General features: G+C 39.4%; 1 protein-coding gene across 7 annotated transcripts in view; it reads left to right on the top strand.

Moving 5' to 3' along the window:
- The window catches only part of PTPN4 (protein tyrosine phosphatase non-receptor type 4), a 131234-nt gene that overhangs the window by 30374 nt on the left and 84034 nt on the right, over positions 1-16826 (top strand). For all 7 annotated transcript variants that reach the window (XR_009545981.1, XR_009545980.1, XM_060177986.1 and 4 more), the window contains one exon: positions 10768-10875. Coding sequence is in view for 5 of the 7 variants with exons in the window: in XM_060177986.1 (XP_060033969.1) it covers positions 10768-10875 (108 nt within the window). In the remaining 2 variants the exon portion in view is untranslated. The remainder of the gene's footprint in view (positions 1-10767; positions 10876-16826) is intronic.

Below are 16826 nucleotides of genomic sequence, written 5' to 3'. Positions count from 1 at the left end.
AGGGAGTGGGGTTATAGCCACCATGAGCAGTGGATTTATAGTGCTAGCACTGAGCTCCAGCAATAACCCCGGTGGCAATTAAAAAAAAAAAAAAGATGATACATTTAATACACTTTTTTCCCCTTGTACTTATTACCATAATTCTTTTTTTAAATTTTTAAAAAATATTTATTTACTTTCCGTTTTGTTGCCCTTGTTCTTTATTATTGTTGTAGTTATTGATGTCGTTGTTGTTAGATAGGACAGAGAGAAATGGAGAGAAGAGGGGAAGACAGAGAGGGGAAGAGAAAGATAATTCTAAGAAGTATGCTTATTTTGGCTTCATTTACTTTTGTTATTTGTTGACTATGAATATTAGAATTTAGATCTCTAGTACCTCTTCTGCTGTATAGATTTTTCCAGTTCCTACACAGAGTAAGACTTAATCAACTATACCTCATGGTTCATGAGCCAGATAATACTGTTTAATTTCTTTTTATTTTTAACATTTTACACATTTTTAAGGAAGGGAGAGATACAGAGAGAGAGGAACCAGAGAGCACTGTTCTCTTACAAGCTCTGGCTTAATGGTGATTGCACCTGGGACTTTTGGTACCCCAGACATGAGAGTCTTTTGCATAACCATTATGCTGTCTCCATTGTCCCTATTTCATTTCCTTTAGTGAGTAAATCGCTAGTTTTTTAGTTACTCGCTATAGGAACTGAGGAGAGACTTGCTTTGATTACTGCTTTATTGTTGCTCTATATGTTTTCTTGTTTGTTTTACAAGAGCACTGCTCAGCTCTGACTTAGAGTGGTTCCGGGGATTGAACCTGGGACTTTGAGGCTTCAGACATGAAAATGCTGTCCATTTGCTTAACCTTCACATCTCAAAACTGATTTTTTTTTCTTTAACTGAGGCAGCATTGGCTTATATAATTGTCTGTTTCAGGAGTGCTTCTTTATACTAATTCTACAGCAAGTTGTCCACCACCAAAGTGACAGTATTCCTCTACTACTATATATTATACACACACACACACACACACACACACACACACACACACACACTTTGTTGTCGTTGTGGCTTTCTTTGCCTTTCCTCTCTGGCACCGTTGGTTCTGTAGTTTGATTCCAATGGTTGGCTTTCGGTTGGTTTTGTCAATCTACTTGGTTTGTTTCTTTGTACCCCATATATGAGTGAAATCATCAGTCATTTGTCTTTCTCCTTTAAAAAAAGTTTCTTTTTAAAATTTTTTTTATTATCTTTATTTATTTATTGGATGGAGACAGTCAGAAATCAAGAGGGAAGGGAGGGATAGAGAGGGTAAGAGACACCTGCAGCACTGCTTTACCACTTGTGAAGCTTTCCTCCTGTAGGGGGTTACTGGGGGCTCGAACCTGGGTCCTTGCACATTGTAACATGTATGCCCAACCAGGTGTGCCACCATTTGGCTCCTGTCTTTCTCCTTTTAAGTACTTCTTCTAGCCTTATGGCCTCCAACTCTGTCCATGTTGTCACAAATGGCAAGATAGTTGAATGAATACCCTGCTGTGTGTACACCACCCTATTACCTACCCATCTGTCACAGCACTGGGATTATTTCCATACCTTGTAAATAGTGCTGCAGTATATACAGGACTGTGTATATATTTTTAAGTTGGGGATTTGTATCTTTGGATAGATGCCTAGGAGTGGAATTACTGGAGTGTAGGATAAATTTGTTTTTAGAATCTTTCCAAAGAGTCTGGACAGTTTTGCACTCCCTCCCAATGAACAAGGACTCCTTTCCCCCCACATCTTCACCATTATCTCTGGTGTGAAGTGGTCTCTCAGTGGTGAGACAATTCTGCAGGTGTCTTTCTCTCTCCTTTCCGTCTCTCTCAATTTCTCTCTGTTCTATCAAAAGTGAGAGAGAGAGAGAAAGGGAAAGGAGAAATGGCCACTGGGATCAATGGATTTATTGTGTAGGCATTGATATCCAGCAGTAACCACTGGTGGCAATAAAAGAAAGAGAGAGGGTAGGAGGGTAAGAAAGGGGAAAAGAGAAAGGATAGAGATAGGTAACTATTTTAATTGTGTGTGCAAATAGATTGACTCAAGGACTCTTAAAGAAGGCTTATTAGATACTCAGATTGTTGCATCTTCAGCTTTATGGATATGTTGGGTGTGCTGTATCATTCTGATGTACATAGCCTCTGGCCTGCCAGAGAAACACTGCCTTGATCCCATTAACATTCTATAATTAGCTATTATTTATAGAGCACATTTTCCTGTTTATTCATTGTATATATGAATGGGATAGAATCAAAATTTTTTCTGAATTCCAGCTGTATTATACTTACTGTTCTCATCATTAATAGAGTAAAGCTGCCCCTTTTGTGTTTTTTATAGTGGAATGTGATGGCTAATTTATAGCTTCACGAGAGTAGTCTTTAACAGGAGATAACTGAACTCATATCTAATGGAGCTTATTTTGTACCCTGCTCCTTTAAGAATACTTTGGCAGTGTTCAAACATTAATAGTGTTTAATGTTTAATGGTGAAACATTGATAGTGTTTAATGGCGGTAGTGCTCCTGGTTAAGCACACACATATTACCATGTGCAAGGACTCAGGTTCAAGCCCTGGCTCTCCATCTGTAAGGGGGAAGCTCACGAGTGATGAAGCAAGTCTGCAGGTGTCTCTCCTTCTCTCCCACACTACCACCTTCTCCCCTTTCAGTTTCTCTCTGTCCTACCTAGTAAAATGGAAAGGGGTGGGAGAGGCTGCTGCTGGGAGCAGTGGAATTGTAGTGGGAGCACTGAGCCCCAGTGATAACCCTGGTGACAATAAAAAGTAAATAAAGAATTAGGGCAGGGGGAGTCGGGTGGTGGCGCAGCGGGTTAAGCGCACGTGGCGCAAATCGCCAGGACCTGCGTAAGGATCCCAGTTCGAGCCCCCGGCTCCCCACCTGCAGGGGAGTCGCTTCACAAGCGGTGAAGTAGGTCTGCAGGTGTCTGTCTTTCTCTCCTCCTCTCTGTCTTCCCCTCCTGTCTCCATTTCTCTCTGTCCTATCCAACAACAACGACATTAATAACCACAACAATGTTAAACAACAAGGGCAACAAAAAGGAAAATAAATAAATAAAAAATAAAAAAAGATTAAAAAAAAAAAAAAAAAAGAATTAGGGCAGGAGAGATAGCATAATGGTTATGCAAAAAGATTTACATGCCTGAGACTTCAAAGTCCCAGGTTCAATCACCACCTTAAGTCAAAGCTGAGCAGTGCTCTGGTTTAAAAAAAAAAAAAAAAAAAAAAGAGGGGCTGGGCAGGAGCGCAGTGGGTTAAGCGCACGTGGTGCAAAGCGCAGGGACCAGCATAAGGATCCCAGTTTGAGCCCCCCAGCTTCCCATCTGCAGGGGAGTCACTTCACAGGCAGTGAAGCAGGTCTGCAGGTGTCTCTCTTTCTCTCCCCCTCTCTGTCTTTCCTTCTCTCAGTTTCTCTCGGTCCTATCCAACAACAATGATGGCAGTAATAGTAACAACAACAGCAATAAACAACAAGGAAGGGAAACAAAAGGGGAAAAAATGGCCTCCAGGAGTAGTGGATTTGTAGTGCAGGCACTGAGCCCCAGCAATAATTCTGGAGGCAAAAAAGAAAAAAAAAAGAAAGGAAGGAAGAAAGAAGAATTATAAAGTAAAATACACAAAACTATATTAAATTAATATAGAGTATTGCTAATACTGCAGAAGTTATTATTCACATTCCTCAAATAATGACTATTCTCACATCTCTCCCTCTTTCTCAAAATGAAAAGGTTGGCCCCAAAAGCCACTCAGCAACACCATGCCTGCTTGAGGCATTAAATTCATCCCATCACTGTGTTCAAAATAAAATGAAATAGTCACTTTATAATTTAAGGTCATGGAAAAAATTTGAATCTGGGGAATTGTGTATGGAGCTAGTCAACAAGGATGGAGGAAGAAATTTAGAAATGAAATAAGGAGTAGGTTGATAAGATAAGATTCTTGAAAATGTTTAAAGGACAGGGATTAGACTGGGTTTAATTCTAAAAGGGAAAGAAAAGTATTGTGGTATACTAGGGATACGGACATAGGATAGCGAAGTGGATAGAAAAGTTCTTGACATGGCTAGATAATTTTCCCCCCATGGATAAGATTAATTATTTCCTTAAAAAAGAGTTCTGGCTGGCAGCTAGGAAGGTAGCTTTACAGCCTGAGCATAGAACTTGCATGTGTGTCGTTCCATCCCTGGAGGCTTATACTAGACTGGGGTTCTGGTCTCTTTCTCTTATAAATGCTGCTATTGTTTTAGTATAGTCCAGTGATTTAATAGTGATTTACAATATCATAAGATAATAGGGGTATCATTTTGGTTTGTTTTTTTTTCTTTCAAGTAGATTTCAAGAGGAAGTCATCAACTAAAAATTTAAAGAAGATATATGAGGGCACTTGAAAGGAAGGGGAGATGTCTGAGCCATAGCGATAGAGCAGAGAAACAGAAGAAGGAGAGCTTTCTGAATGGATACTGTCAGGGATCCAGCTGCAGCTAGACAGTCTGGGTTCATAATGTGAATTGTTGCTTTAATTTCTTTGTGTTAATAGCTTAAAAGTCAATCTCCTAAACAAATGTCAACTTCACATGTAGAAAAGTGAAAGAATATGTCTGCACTAATCATGAAGGGTAGTGAGCAGTCACTGCAGTTCCATCCATTTAGTCCCACATGACAGTCTTTTTTTAAATTGCTAAATTGCCCTCCATTGTGTAAATGTCCCATGACTTCTTTTCTTTCTTTCTTTTTTGCATTTATAAGATTCAAATGAATGATTTTTATTCTATCCAACATCATTTCTTAAAAAGACATTCAGATTGCCTTGGCACTCTAGTAAGCCAGTTCAAAATAAAGTAATATTGATTGTTGTATATGATGAGTCTGAGTTCTCCATCTGTTCTTTTTTGTTTTCTAAGATCCAGGATTGCTATGTCTCATTGGTGGATTCACTTTTTCATTCTATAATGTCTGTCTCTCTGGTAAACTTTTTTTCTCCAAATTTTATTTTACCTGTTATCAATATTGGTACTTCTTTTTAAAAAAATATTTATTTATTCCCTTTTGTTGCCCTTGTTTTTTTTTTTGTTGTTGTTGTTGTAATTATTATTGTTGTTGATGTCATCATTGTTGGATAGGGCAGAGAAAAATGGAGAGAGGAGGGGAAGACAGAGAGGGGGAAAGAAAGATAGACACCTGCAGATCTGCTTCACTGCTTATGAAGTGACTCCCCTGCAGGTGGGGAGCTGGGGGCTTGAACTGGAATCCTTACGCCAGTCCTTGCACTTTGTGCCATGTGCGCTTAACCCACTGCGCTACCGCCCAACTCCCAAAGCACTTATTTGATTAATGTTAACATCTCTGCCAATCTTTGTTCGAGTCCTGGTTAAACACTGATTACCTCCTCAAAGGAATTTTGTTTGTTCTGTGAGCCATTTCACGGAAGCAACACCAACTCAGTACCAATTATTGGTTTATTCTTTCACTTTGGGTTCTCAGAGACCAATGAGTACATTCTGGCCAAATAAGTGGGCTTTATCTCTACCTCTCTTCTTTCTACCCTCCCTCACCTTCTTACCCTTTCTTCCCTTCTTCCCTGCCCATGTGCATGCCATGATTTTTTGTTTGTTTATTATTACTCTGTGAGTATAGTAGGATATGTCATCAAAAGAATGTTTATTATATTTTATTCATCATGTGTAGGGATTTTGTTGTGGAGAATGTTTAGATTATCTAGCCTGCCATATTGCTGGAAACGGAAGTTGGTATTTTTAAAATAGGCTATACAAAGCAGTTGTGTATTGTCACCTTAAATAATTCCCTTTTAGATGGGAAAACTAAATATAAATAGCCTTTCATTGTTGACAGAGCCGGAATAATTCTTAGAAACAGACTCCTATATTTACTATAGTGCTCTAGTCTGCCTGTCTCTCTGTATCTTTCTGCATCTCTCCCTCATTAAAAATAAATAAAATATATCTTAAAAAGTAGAAGGGAATGAATAATCACAAAACAGAATGATCACTAGTAAGAGTGAAGATGTAGTTGTGAGTTGGGACTACTCACAACTACATAGGCATGGACTACTGAGTCCGATAGCCTGGGATAGAATGTAAGCTCTGCCACTTCCTCCTCCTGTGATCCTTAGAAGCCTGTGGCTCAGGCTGGGGAGATGGCATAATGGCTTAGGCAACAGACTTGCATACCTGAGACTCAAGGTTCCTAGGTTAAATCCTGGCACAACCACAAGCCAAAAACTAGTGTTTTCTTTTCTGCTTCTTCATATTTGAAAAGCAGTTCCCTTACAGTATTGTTAATTCTAGTCAATATATGTACAATTATAATACTGTCAAAGTATTCAGTATTGGCTATTGTCATAATTGTTAGCATTACTGCTACCTTTGTTAACCAACTGACTTTTTGAGACCCTTTTCTTTATGCAAAAACTTTCCCACTGACTTCTGTATTGGGGGGGAAAAGTATTTATTACTTTTTTATTACCACCAGGGTTATGGCTAGGACCTGATGCTTACATGATTAATCCACTGCTCCCAGTGGCTTCTTTTTTATTCCCCCGAACCCCCCCTTCCTTTCCTCCCTCTCTCCCTCCCTCCCTCCCTCCTTCCTTCCTATACAGACAGAAACATTGAGAGGGAAGGGGGTAGAGGATAGGGAGAAAGAGAAACACCTGTAGCACTGCTTCCCCATTGATGGTGCTTCCCTCCACCAGGTGGGTCTTGGGGGCTTTAATCCAGGTCCTTATTTAAGAAATGCAGTACAGGGGGTCCGGCAGTAGAGCAGCAGGTTAAGCGCACATGGCGCAAAGCGCAAGGACTGGTGTAAGGATCCAGGTTTGATCCCCCAGTTCCCCACCTGCAGGGGGGTCGCTTCACAAGCAGTGAAGCAGGTCTTCAAGTGTCTATCTTTCTCTCCCCCTCTCTGTCTTCCTCTCCACTCTCCATTTCTGTCCTAGCTGACATCAATAACGACAATAATAATAACGACAACAACGATAAAACAAGGGCAACAAAAGGGAAAAAAAATAGCCTCCAGGAGCAGTGGATTCGTGGTGCAGGCACCAAGCCCCAGCAATAACCCTGGAGGCAAAAAAAAAGAAAAAGAGAGAATTGCAAGCTATTTTTTAATTTTTATTTATAAAATGGAAATATTGACAAGACCATAGGATAAGAGGGTTCCACTTCCATACAGTTCCCATCCCCAGAACTCCGTATCCAGTCCTCTCCCTTGAAAGCTACCCTATTCTTTATCCTTCTGGGAGTATGGACCCAGGATCATTATGGTGTGCAGAAGGGGGAATATCTGGCTTCTGTAATTGCTTCTCTGCTGAACATGGGCATTGGTAGGTCAATCGATACTCCCAGCCTGTCTTTCTCTTTCCCTAGTGGGGCAGGGATCTGGGGAGGTGAGGCTCCAGACATATGGTGGGGCCGTCTACCCAGGCAAGTCAGGTTGGCATCATGGTAGCATCTGGAACCTGATGGCTAAAAAAGAATGAAAATATAAAGCAGAACAAACTGTTGACTAATCATGAGCCTAAAGGCAAAAGAATATTGCAGATGAAGATTTGGGGTCTCTGTTTTGGAAAAAAGCTAGTAAGTCTATTTTAGGTATATTCCAAAGGGCCCGTGACTTTACTAGTTTTGCCTGCGCCTGACATCTGATATGCAGGTGGACCCAGGTTATTGTCTGAGGAGATGGTTTCCTAGTTGGAAAAAGGACTAGAAAGCTGTGTCAGGGAAGAGACTAGCTCCCAAATATTGGGAAAGTCTATGAATATTGTTAGCTGTAAACCCCATCAATTTGATATGGTGCCCATACTGAGCACAGGAACTGATGTAACCTCTGCATCCCTGTAGGTCTGAGCTCACATTCTGTGGTCATGAGTAGGAACGTTCCAAGTTGCACCAATTTCCGGACCCATCTTCCTCAGGTGGTAGATAGAGTATGTTATCCAACCTCCCTTCGTAGGATGGAACACTCTCTACCATTGTTGATCCGCATTGAGGGCAAGGTCCTATGGGGGCCCACAAAGGGGTCCATTATGTTTTTCCTGATGGAGATGACCAGTGATAGTGGTGAGAGGGATCTGTTCGAGGTCTAAGCCCATCATGTCTATGGGAATCACAGGACTCTCTGACTAGGGCCCCAGGTGATGGGGTGGCCTGGTAATGGCTGAAGAGTCATCATTAACATATGCCAATCTCTTGACCTTATTTACCTTTTGTAGTCCTTACTTTTTCTGACAATGTTAGCTTTGGAATGACTGAGGGAAGTATAATAGGAGGTAGGTAAGGAGGGTATCTAGGTCTAAGTAGAAACTGTTTCATTAGGTACTTCAAGGTCTTTCTACTTACTCGCTTCATTTATTGATTTACTACAAACATTGTGCACTTTTGCTTTAAGGTGTGTGTGTGTGTGTGTGTGTGTGTGTGTGTGTGTGTGTGTATCCTAATTTATGGATACATGTACATATGCCCTATCTCATGGGACCTGGTCTATATCTAGGTTTTGATGTTTTGTTAAAAAGTACACGGGACCAGGTGGTGCTGCACCTGGTTGAATGCACATGTTAACAATGCATAAGGAACCAGTTTCAAGCCCCTGGTCCCCACCTGTATCAGGGAGTCTTCACGAGTGGTGGAGCAGATCTGCAGGTGTCTCTCTGTCTCTCTCCCTCTCTATTATCCCATTCCCTCTCAATTTCTGGCTGTCTCTATCCAACAAATAAAGATAATTTTTTTTAAAGTGCCCCCCCAAAAAATGGAATTAAGGAATCCTATGAACTCACCAGAGTAATGAAGCTGAAGGGTTGCCATTCCACACCTGACGTCTCTGTAGTCCAAAGTGAAGCATGTCAAGGTAGTACTGGTTTCATTGCTTAGGTTGGGATCAGCAGATGCAGTATTAATTGGTATGAATTGAGAGAAGCATGCAGGAAAGTGAGTCCCACCCTAGAGGTTCCAGGCCTGGGAGAAATATGGGCTTTATAGAGGAAGGGGAAGGTTCCTGCTATCTAAGGGTTTAAGAAAGCAGTAGATAGTTATTGCTATAACCAGATTATTTGGCAACTGGGCTAACTTTGAAATTTACTTTGTTAGCATTTGCTGTATCGTACAAGTCTTTTGGGTTTTTTTTGTTTTGTTTCAAGCCAATCTGCAGTGCTCTGGTCAAAAGAATAAAGAAAAAGAAAAAATTTTCTAAAACAGAACTCTACATTTACTTCTTGTGTAATTCATTCTTATAATTTTATTCTTTTTAATATTTTACTTTTTATTTATTTTAATGATGGAGGAGGAGAGGGAACAATCAGCTCTAGCTTACAGTGGTATTAGGGATTGAACCTGGGACTTCAGAGCCACATACGTGAAAGTCTTATATAACCATGATATAACCATGATGCTGTCTCCTCAGCTCTGATTTTATTACTTAACTAATGAATTACTTAACTAACTCTGATTTTATTACTTAACTAATGAATTACTTAACTAATGAATTCCTACAGTTACTAGACGTTAGTGAAGATAGACTATTTCTGTTATTTACCTTTTATTCCTAAATGATCATAGACCCACAGGAAGTTGCAAATAGAGTTCAGGGAAATCCTGTGTGCCTGTGACTCTGCTATGAAGTGACAATCTCTGTTATAACCTTGCTGTAGTATTGATCCTGTGTGTCACTACTGGCCTAACTCATGTATCAGTTTGTACACGCTCTCATTGTATGTGTCTGTAGATCTGTGCTATTTTATCACATACACAGATTCATGTAACAGCTATAAGTATATTGGGGGGTTTCTTAGATGGCTTTATCATGCAGAATGGGGAAAGGGAGGTCTTTGCTATAATGAACTTGCTCAGAGTGAGTTTGTTTTGTTTCTAAATCATAAATGGATATAGAACACTAGACATACGTTTTGTAACTCCTGTGGCTGAACTAAAGCGCTTTGGGCAGACTTCCAGAGAAAGATTGACCACAGTAGCAATTTCCTGGATGGCCTACAGGGCTCCACTTGGCAAAGCCAGCAGCCTCTCAGGTTAGCTTAGCTCACCAGCCCCTCATCTTTCAGTTTTAAAGCAACAAGTTAGATTTAAGGATCTGTTGAAATCTGTGGGAATAATTCTATCATTTCATTAAAGAATTTACAAGGTTTTTTTTTTAAAAAAAAAGTCATGTTAGTATGACATCAATGTGAAAATCACAAAAACAGAGGCCAGGCGGTGATATCAGCACTGGGTTAAGCGCACAGAGTACGAAGTGCAAGGATCTCAGTTTAAGCCCCCCAGATCCCCACCTGCAAGGGGATCATTTCACAAGCAATGAAGCAGGTCTGCAGGTATCTGTCTTTCTCCTTCCCTCTCTCCCTCCCCCTCCTCTCTCAATTTCTCTCTGCCCTATCCAATAGAAAAAATTAGCCACCAGGAGCAGTAGATTCGTAAGCCTCAGCAATAACCTTGGAGGCAAAAAAAAAAAAAAAATTACAAAAACCATTATAATTGAAAACATAAAGCATTTTCAGTCAATACTCTTGAATCTTCATATTTAGTATGTACTCTTTGAACCAGACATTTTTAAAGCACTCTGTGGCATGTAAAGGATTCTCACTCAAGTGATTGGTATAGAAGTAGTTGTTTTATAGAGGACAAAAGTCCATAATGTTAAAAATCATGAACTAGATGTACCAATTAGTGTTTTTTTCTTTTATTTTCTTCTAGAAGCATGATCAGGGGCAAGTTCTGTTGGATATAGTCTTTAAACATCTTGATTTGACAGAGCGCGACTATTTTGGTTTACAACTGGATGATGATTCCACTGATAATCCAGTAAGTTTAAGCTTGTATTTTACCTTATTTTTTTCCTCTCTTCATAACATAAATCCTTCCTGATTTATACTGTTTGCTGCTTTAACAAGACTTTTATATTTTAATTTGAGCAGAGGTGATTCTTTTGCCTTTGTTCCTCATTTTCTATATGCTTCTAGTCCTAAGGTTATTTCCTCGAAACTTTCATAATTATGAGTCAGTCTATAAATTTAGTGCTAGTTCTTTTATGTGTTTCAATCAGTTGAGAAGTAAATGTAACAAGTCACTTCACTGAAAGAGGAAAATTAGCCATATAGTTCAAACACTGATTTAAGGACTACAAAATCAAAAAAATTAAGGTGAAATATTTTAAAATATGAATGTCTTATCTTGAGCCTCAGATAGTTCATCTACACTGAGACATAGTTAGGAAACTGTTTCTATGAAGAATTTGCCATTAAGTAAGAAGATTCAAAGGAGATCCTTCCAAATGAGATAATTATTAAGTATCAAACCTTTATAAAGTTGGGGCATTAATTCAGTTTTCTTAGATTGTTACTAATCTCTCAGTAGTTGCAATTTTTATTCTTTTTGTTGGGAAAATGACATCATAGACATAGAGACAGCATGTGATAATAAAAATTGTGTTTTTTTCTTTAGGTATTTAATTTATTATTGGATAGAGGCAGAGAGAAATTGAGAGGGGTGGGGAAGATAGAGAGGGAAAGAAACAGAGAAACGCCTGCAGCACTGCTTCACCACTCATGAAGTTTTCCCCGTGTAGGTGGAGACCAAGGGCTTGAACCTAGGCCATGTGTGCGTTTAACTAGATGCACCACTGCCTGACCCCAATAATAAAAATTCTGAATTCTTTGTAAGTTTATATAATTATATGGAGAAGGATCTTTACAAAAGCATGTAATACCCTTTTGATTAGTTATACTAAGAAAAATACTATTTTTGAAGGAACCATTTTGTGTAGTTAAAAAAGCTTGGGGAAATTGAAAAAAAAATGGTGTTTCTGAAATCAGTTTATTATGTCATATTAGTAGAAGGACTTTAGAAAGTCCAAATAACACTTGAGAGAAAAGGAGGGTTTCTCTCTTCCACTCCACCTCCCCCTTAGGTTTCTGGAGCCCAAGTTTCTGAATGAATGGTTATTTCCAAGTAAAATATAAAATGTTAAGCTTTATTTCTCATTGGCATCATCTAGATAGCTTTGTTTGAAAAAAGTGAGAAGACCAAACAAAACAAGAACTAGCTTGTTGTTTTCGACAGGTTATGTTGTTTTCAATGGGCTGGCTTCACGGGCGGGTAACAGACAACCAGGGACTCATGGTTGAGCTGTAGGCAGTATCTCTTTATTCATGCAGAACGCAGCGCAATCTAAGCCGAGCTGAGCTAAACTAAAGGTACTGTAAAACTCACAATGCTGTCTTTATATATACTTGCCAAGTAGGGTGGAAACAGGATGTGACATAGAGAGGGTGGAGAGAAAAGTGACTGGTGAAAATCAGGGTGTGATAAAGAAGGGATCAGGGTGTGACAAGGAGGGGGATGGAGCAAAAACATATCATGAAACAGTGGGGATTGAACCAATGCCCTGGAAGGAGGTGCTTGTTAACAGCGGTTATGTAAATAGAATGAAGTGGTTATGTAAATAGAATAGTGTTAAGCAGGGGGGATTTAAACCAAATGAAACAGAAGGGGTCTCATGCATACCAACACCAGCTAATCACAGTGACTTAAGTCTTTTGGATACTGAATTAAAAAGACTTTCCTTAGACTTTTAAGACTTCATAGGATGACTTGAACTTCTCCAAGGGCATAGAAAAATAGGATTGTCAGCAACGCAACCTTTCTTACAAAGACAACCTGTGAGCCTAGCAAATGCTTGAAAAGTGACTGCTGGGGGGCGGGTGGTGGCGCACCTGGTTGAGCGTGTGTATTACAATGCACAAGGACCCGGGTTCAAGCCCCCGGCCCCCACCTGCAGAGGGAAAGCTTTACAAGTGGTAAAGCAGGGCTGCAGTTATCTCTCTGTCTCTCTCCCTCTCTATCACCCCCTCTGTCTTGATTTCTGTCTGTCTCTATCCAATAAATAAAGATAATAGTAAATTTAAAAAATAAAATTTAAAAAACATGTTTTTTTTTTTAAAAAAAAAAAGAAAAGTGAATGCTACTGCTCACTGTGTGCAATGCTGAAATTTAAAAAAGATATATATGGAAGTCGGGCAGTAGCACAGCAGGTTAAGTGCACGTGGTGCAAAGCACAGGGACCCACATAAGGATCCCGGTTTGAGCCCCCAGCTCCCCACCTGCAGGGGAAGTCGCTTCACAAGTGGTGAAGCAGGTCTGCAGGTGTCTTGTCATTTCTCCCTCTCTCTGTCTTCCCTTCCTCTCTCCATTTCTGTCTGTACTGTACAACGACAATGACGACATCAATAACAATAATAACTACAACAAAAACAACAAGGACAACAAAAAGGAAATATTTTTTTAAAATACATAAACATTTCAAAAAATATATATGTAATTCTTGGATTATCTTGCTGACAGAATATAGGTCAGATCCTCCAGTTATATTGCTTGTAAGAGCGACAGCAAAGGAGATAGAGACTAGTTATTTACCAACCAAGTCACTGCTCTAAGTATGAAGGCCATCATTCCTGAGAAAGTATTCTAGAAGAACTAAATTAAAATCACATTTATTGCAAGAGATCAAAGTTCTGCCACATCAGTTTGTATCTATTTCTAAAGTAGTTAAATGGATATAGGGAAGCAGGGATATATGGAACCAGGTTTATCTTTTTGCTGTCTCCTACAATGCCTTTTTTGTTTTGAATGTCCCTTCACAAATAAGATCTATTCCAAGGGTCCAGTTCCTAATGATTCAAAATAATTTATCTAAAAAAAATTAAAATAGGATCATAGATTTTTAAAGATTTTAAAAAGGAGCCTTAAAAACTTAATCCAACCCTTATTTTCATGAGAAAATATCCCAGTCCCAGGACATGAGCCTCAGGAGATAAAGTCCGTGCTACCTGTCGGCGGAGTGGAGCTAGATCTGGCTCCTAAACTGCCACTGCAGTCGTACTGTCCAGATTTGCTGAAGGGTCTGTGAGGTGGCAAAATGTATCCAAAGGATGCTTTCTAGAGCAGAAATATTGTTGGCTTTCTCCTTTTATATAAGTAAATAAGCAAATATTAAAGTTTATTAAACTTTTTCTGTAGTCATTGTGACGTGTGAAGATTTTGAGAGGGTGATTAATGAACTTTGGAAAAGTGATAATAGGAAAGGAAATAAAGAGGTGAAATCTATGAAACTTCTCTGTGGACTTGTTAGTAAACCAGCTGCTCATAACTATTTTAGGAAATATTTAGACTCGTTTAAAGATGAAACACTGAAATTTACAAAATGTGTTTAAGCAAATAAGTATTTGAAAAGGGACTTGAAATCCTCTGCCCACCTCTGCTCTCCCTCCAATAGATGTCGCTCCACCCTAAGTGTTAATATGGGTGCTGAGAATAGGTAACCATGCAAAAGAGTTATGAGGAGCTATTCAAAGGAGCTTGCTAATATTCTAAAAGAATAAATCCTTGGGAGTCGGGAGGTAGCGCAGAGGGTTAAGCACATGTGGCGCAAAGCGGAAGGACCAGCAGAAGCATCCTGGTTCAAGCCCCCAGCTCCCCACCTGCAAGGACGTCGCTTCACAAGTGGTGAAGCAGGTCTGCAGGTGTCTATCTTTCTCTCCCCCTCTCTGTCTTCCCCTCCTCTCTCCATTTCTCTCCGTCCTATCCAACAACAACAACAATGACTACAACAATAAAACAAAGGCAACAAAAGGGAATAAATATATAAATAAATCCTTATCCCTTAGTTGCAGAATCTTGGTAAAGTTTGTTATATATGCATGCACATGTACATAGGTGTTAGCTGTTAATGTGTGCATAGAGGATCAAAGCTAATATTGTCTTAGGCACCTAGACATTGGAATTAAAATTGATAATTATTTTTTAAAAAGCACATAGAGTTTTGCTACAGTGTTATAAGTAACAAATTAGAATCATAATTGGCATCCCTTTGTTTATAATCTCCTTCATTCATGTTCAAATGCAACAAACAGAAATACTTAAAAGTTGAGCAGTTTTTGTTTTTCTTGCCTTGTTTTTGTAATGTAGCACTTGCACAGAGAATTAACATAGGGCCTTGGACATGCAAGGTGCCAGTTTTGAGTAGTCTCCTGCCATTTTATCTTAGAGAGAAAGAAACAGCAAAGAGGGACACGGTAGGAGAAACACCACAACACTGCTCCACCATGAGTAGAATTCCACCAGTGCTGCCTGTGTTGCTCCCATGTAGTGCCAGGGCTTGAACCCAGCACCTTGCATGTGGTGAGACATCACTCTGCTGGGTAAACTCTGTCCTGCCATTTCTCCTTTCCATTTCGAACCTGCCTATATAACTTTAATGCTTAACATGTTGTATATAGTAGCAGTGTTCAGTTTGAGTGTTGATGAGTAAGCAAACTAGTGCGACCTTTCTTTGATTTTATGTGCACTTAAAAGATGTGTTTCTTATTGACCTCTCCCTGTATGCTGTTCACCAGAGCCTTTCTATTAGATTATTCCTGTGTATTTACATTTCTCACCTTCAGAGTGAGTCATTTAGTGAGGCACAATGTTGATCACGGGGTTTTCCTGCAATGTTATCCTCCTGATACTTTGTCATAGTTATATTTTATTGGTTTACTGCTATTTCCATATCTCCTAACCTTGTGTCTTTCAGCCAAACTTACATCAGAATTACCTGAACTCTGTGTGTGTGTGTGTGTGTGTGTGTGTGTGTGTGTGTGTGTGTATCATATCTTCTTTATTCTTTATTTTTACTAATTTTTATTTATAAAAAAGGAAACACTGACAAAACCATCGGATAAGGGTGGGGGTGACAGCATAATGGTTATGCAAACAGACTCTCATGCCTGAGGCTCCTAAGTCCCAGGTTCAATCCCCCACACCACCATAAGCCAGAGAGCTGAGCAGTGCTCTGGTGTTTTTCTGTGTGTCTCTCTCTCTGCATCTCTCTCAAAAATAAAAAAATTAATAAAAAAAATTAAAAAAATAAAAACATCGGATAAGAGGGGTTCAACTCCACACAGTTCCCACCACCAAAATTCTGTATCCCATCCCCTCCCCGGATAGCTTTCCTATTCTTTATCCCTCTGGGAGTATAGACCAGGATCATTATGGGATGCAGAAGTTGGAAGATCTGGCTTCTGTAATTGCTTCCCCACTAGACATGGGCATTGACAAGTCAATACCTTTTTTAAAATAAAGATTTCTGGGCCTCACACCTAGAGTTTCTGATTCAGAAAGTTTGGTTGAAGTCAAAAATTTGCATTTGAAAAACAAGTTCCCTTATGATCCTAATGCTGTCAGTTCAAAGAAGAAAATCCTTGCCCTTCATTAATGAAACCTAATTGTTAAAAATGCTAGTGTATACTTCACATATGTCTTGTTTTCATCTGTTTCTATTGCAATACCTTAATTCAGGTCTTATCTATTATATAAGCCTCTTTAGTGGCCTGATAAATGTCAGATTTTTCCTTTTGGTCTTTTAACACTGTTCCATTTTGGGAAGGTATGACAGAGGACCCTGCAGTACAAAAAAGCAACAGAATGTTCCAGCAGAGTTCCAGAGAAAAAGAGATGAATGCTTCATTTTAGGAAAAATCCCCCTCCCCCCCCCCCCCGTACCTGCCCCTCCAACAAAAAAGCAATAACTGTGGAATATAAAACAAGAGGATATGCGTTAAAGGTGAAGTTCAGTAGTATTTCAGTTCATCAAGTGCCCTTTAATCTAAGATTAAACTTAACTAAGGATTTATTTATACAAATAGCATGAAACCTGTATTTCAGATGTCACTCAAGGTACAGTTTATTAAGTAGCAAATAGAATTGCTGTCTGCAGA

The sequence above is a fragment of the Erinaceus europaeus genome, chromosome 18 (assembly GCF_950295315.1).
Source record: "Erinaceus europaeus chromosome 18, mEriEur2.1, whole genome shotgun sequence".
Lineage (NCBI taxonomy): Eukaryota > Metazoa > Chordata > Mammalia > Eulipotyphla > Erinaceidae > Erinaceus > Erinaceus europaeus.
This window is presented reverse-complemented; position numbering and strand designations above follow the sequence as displayed.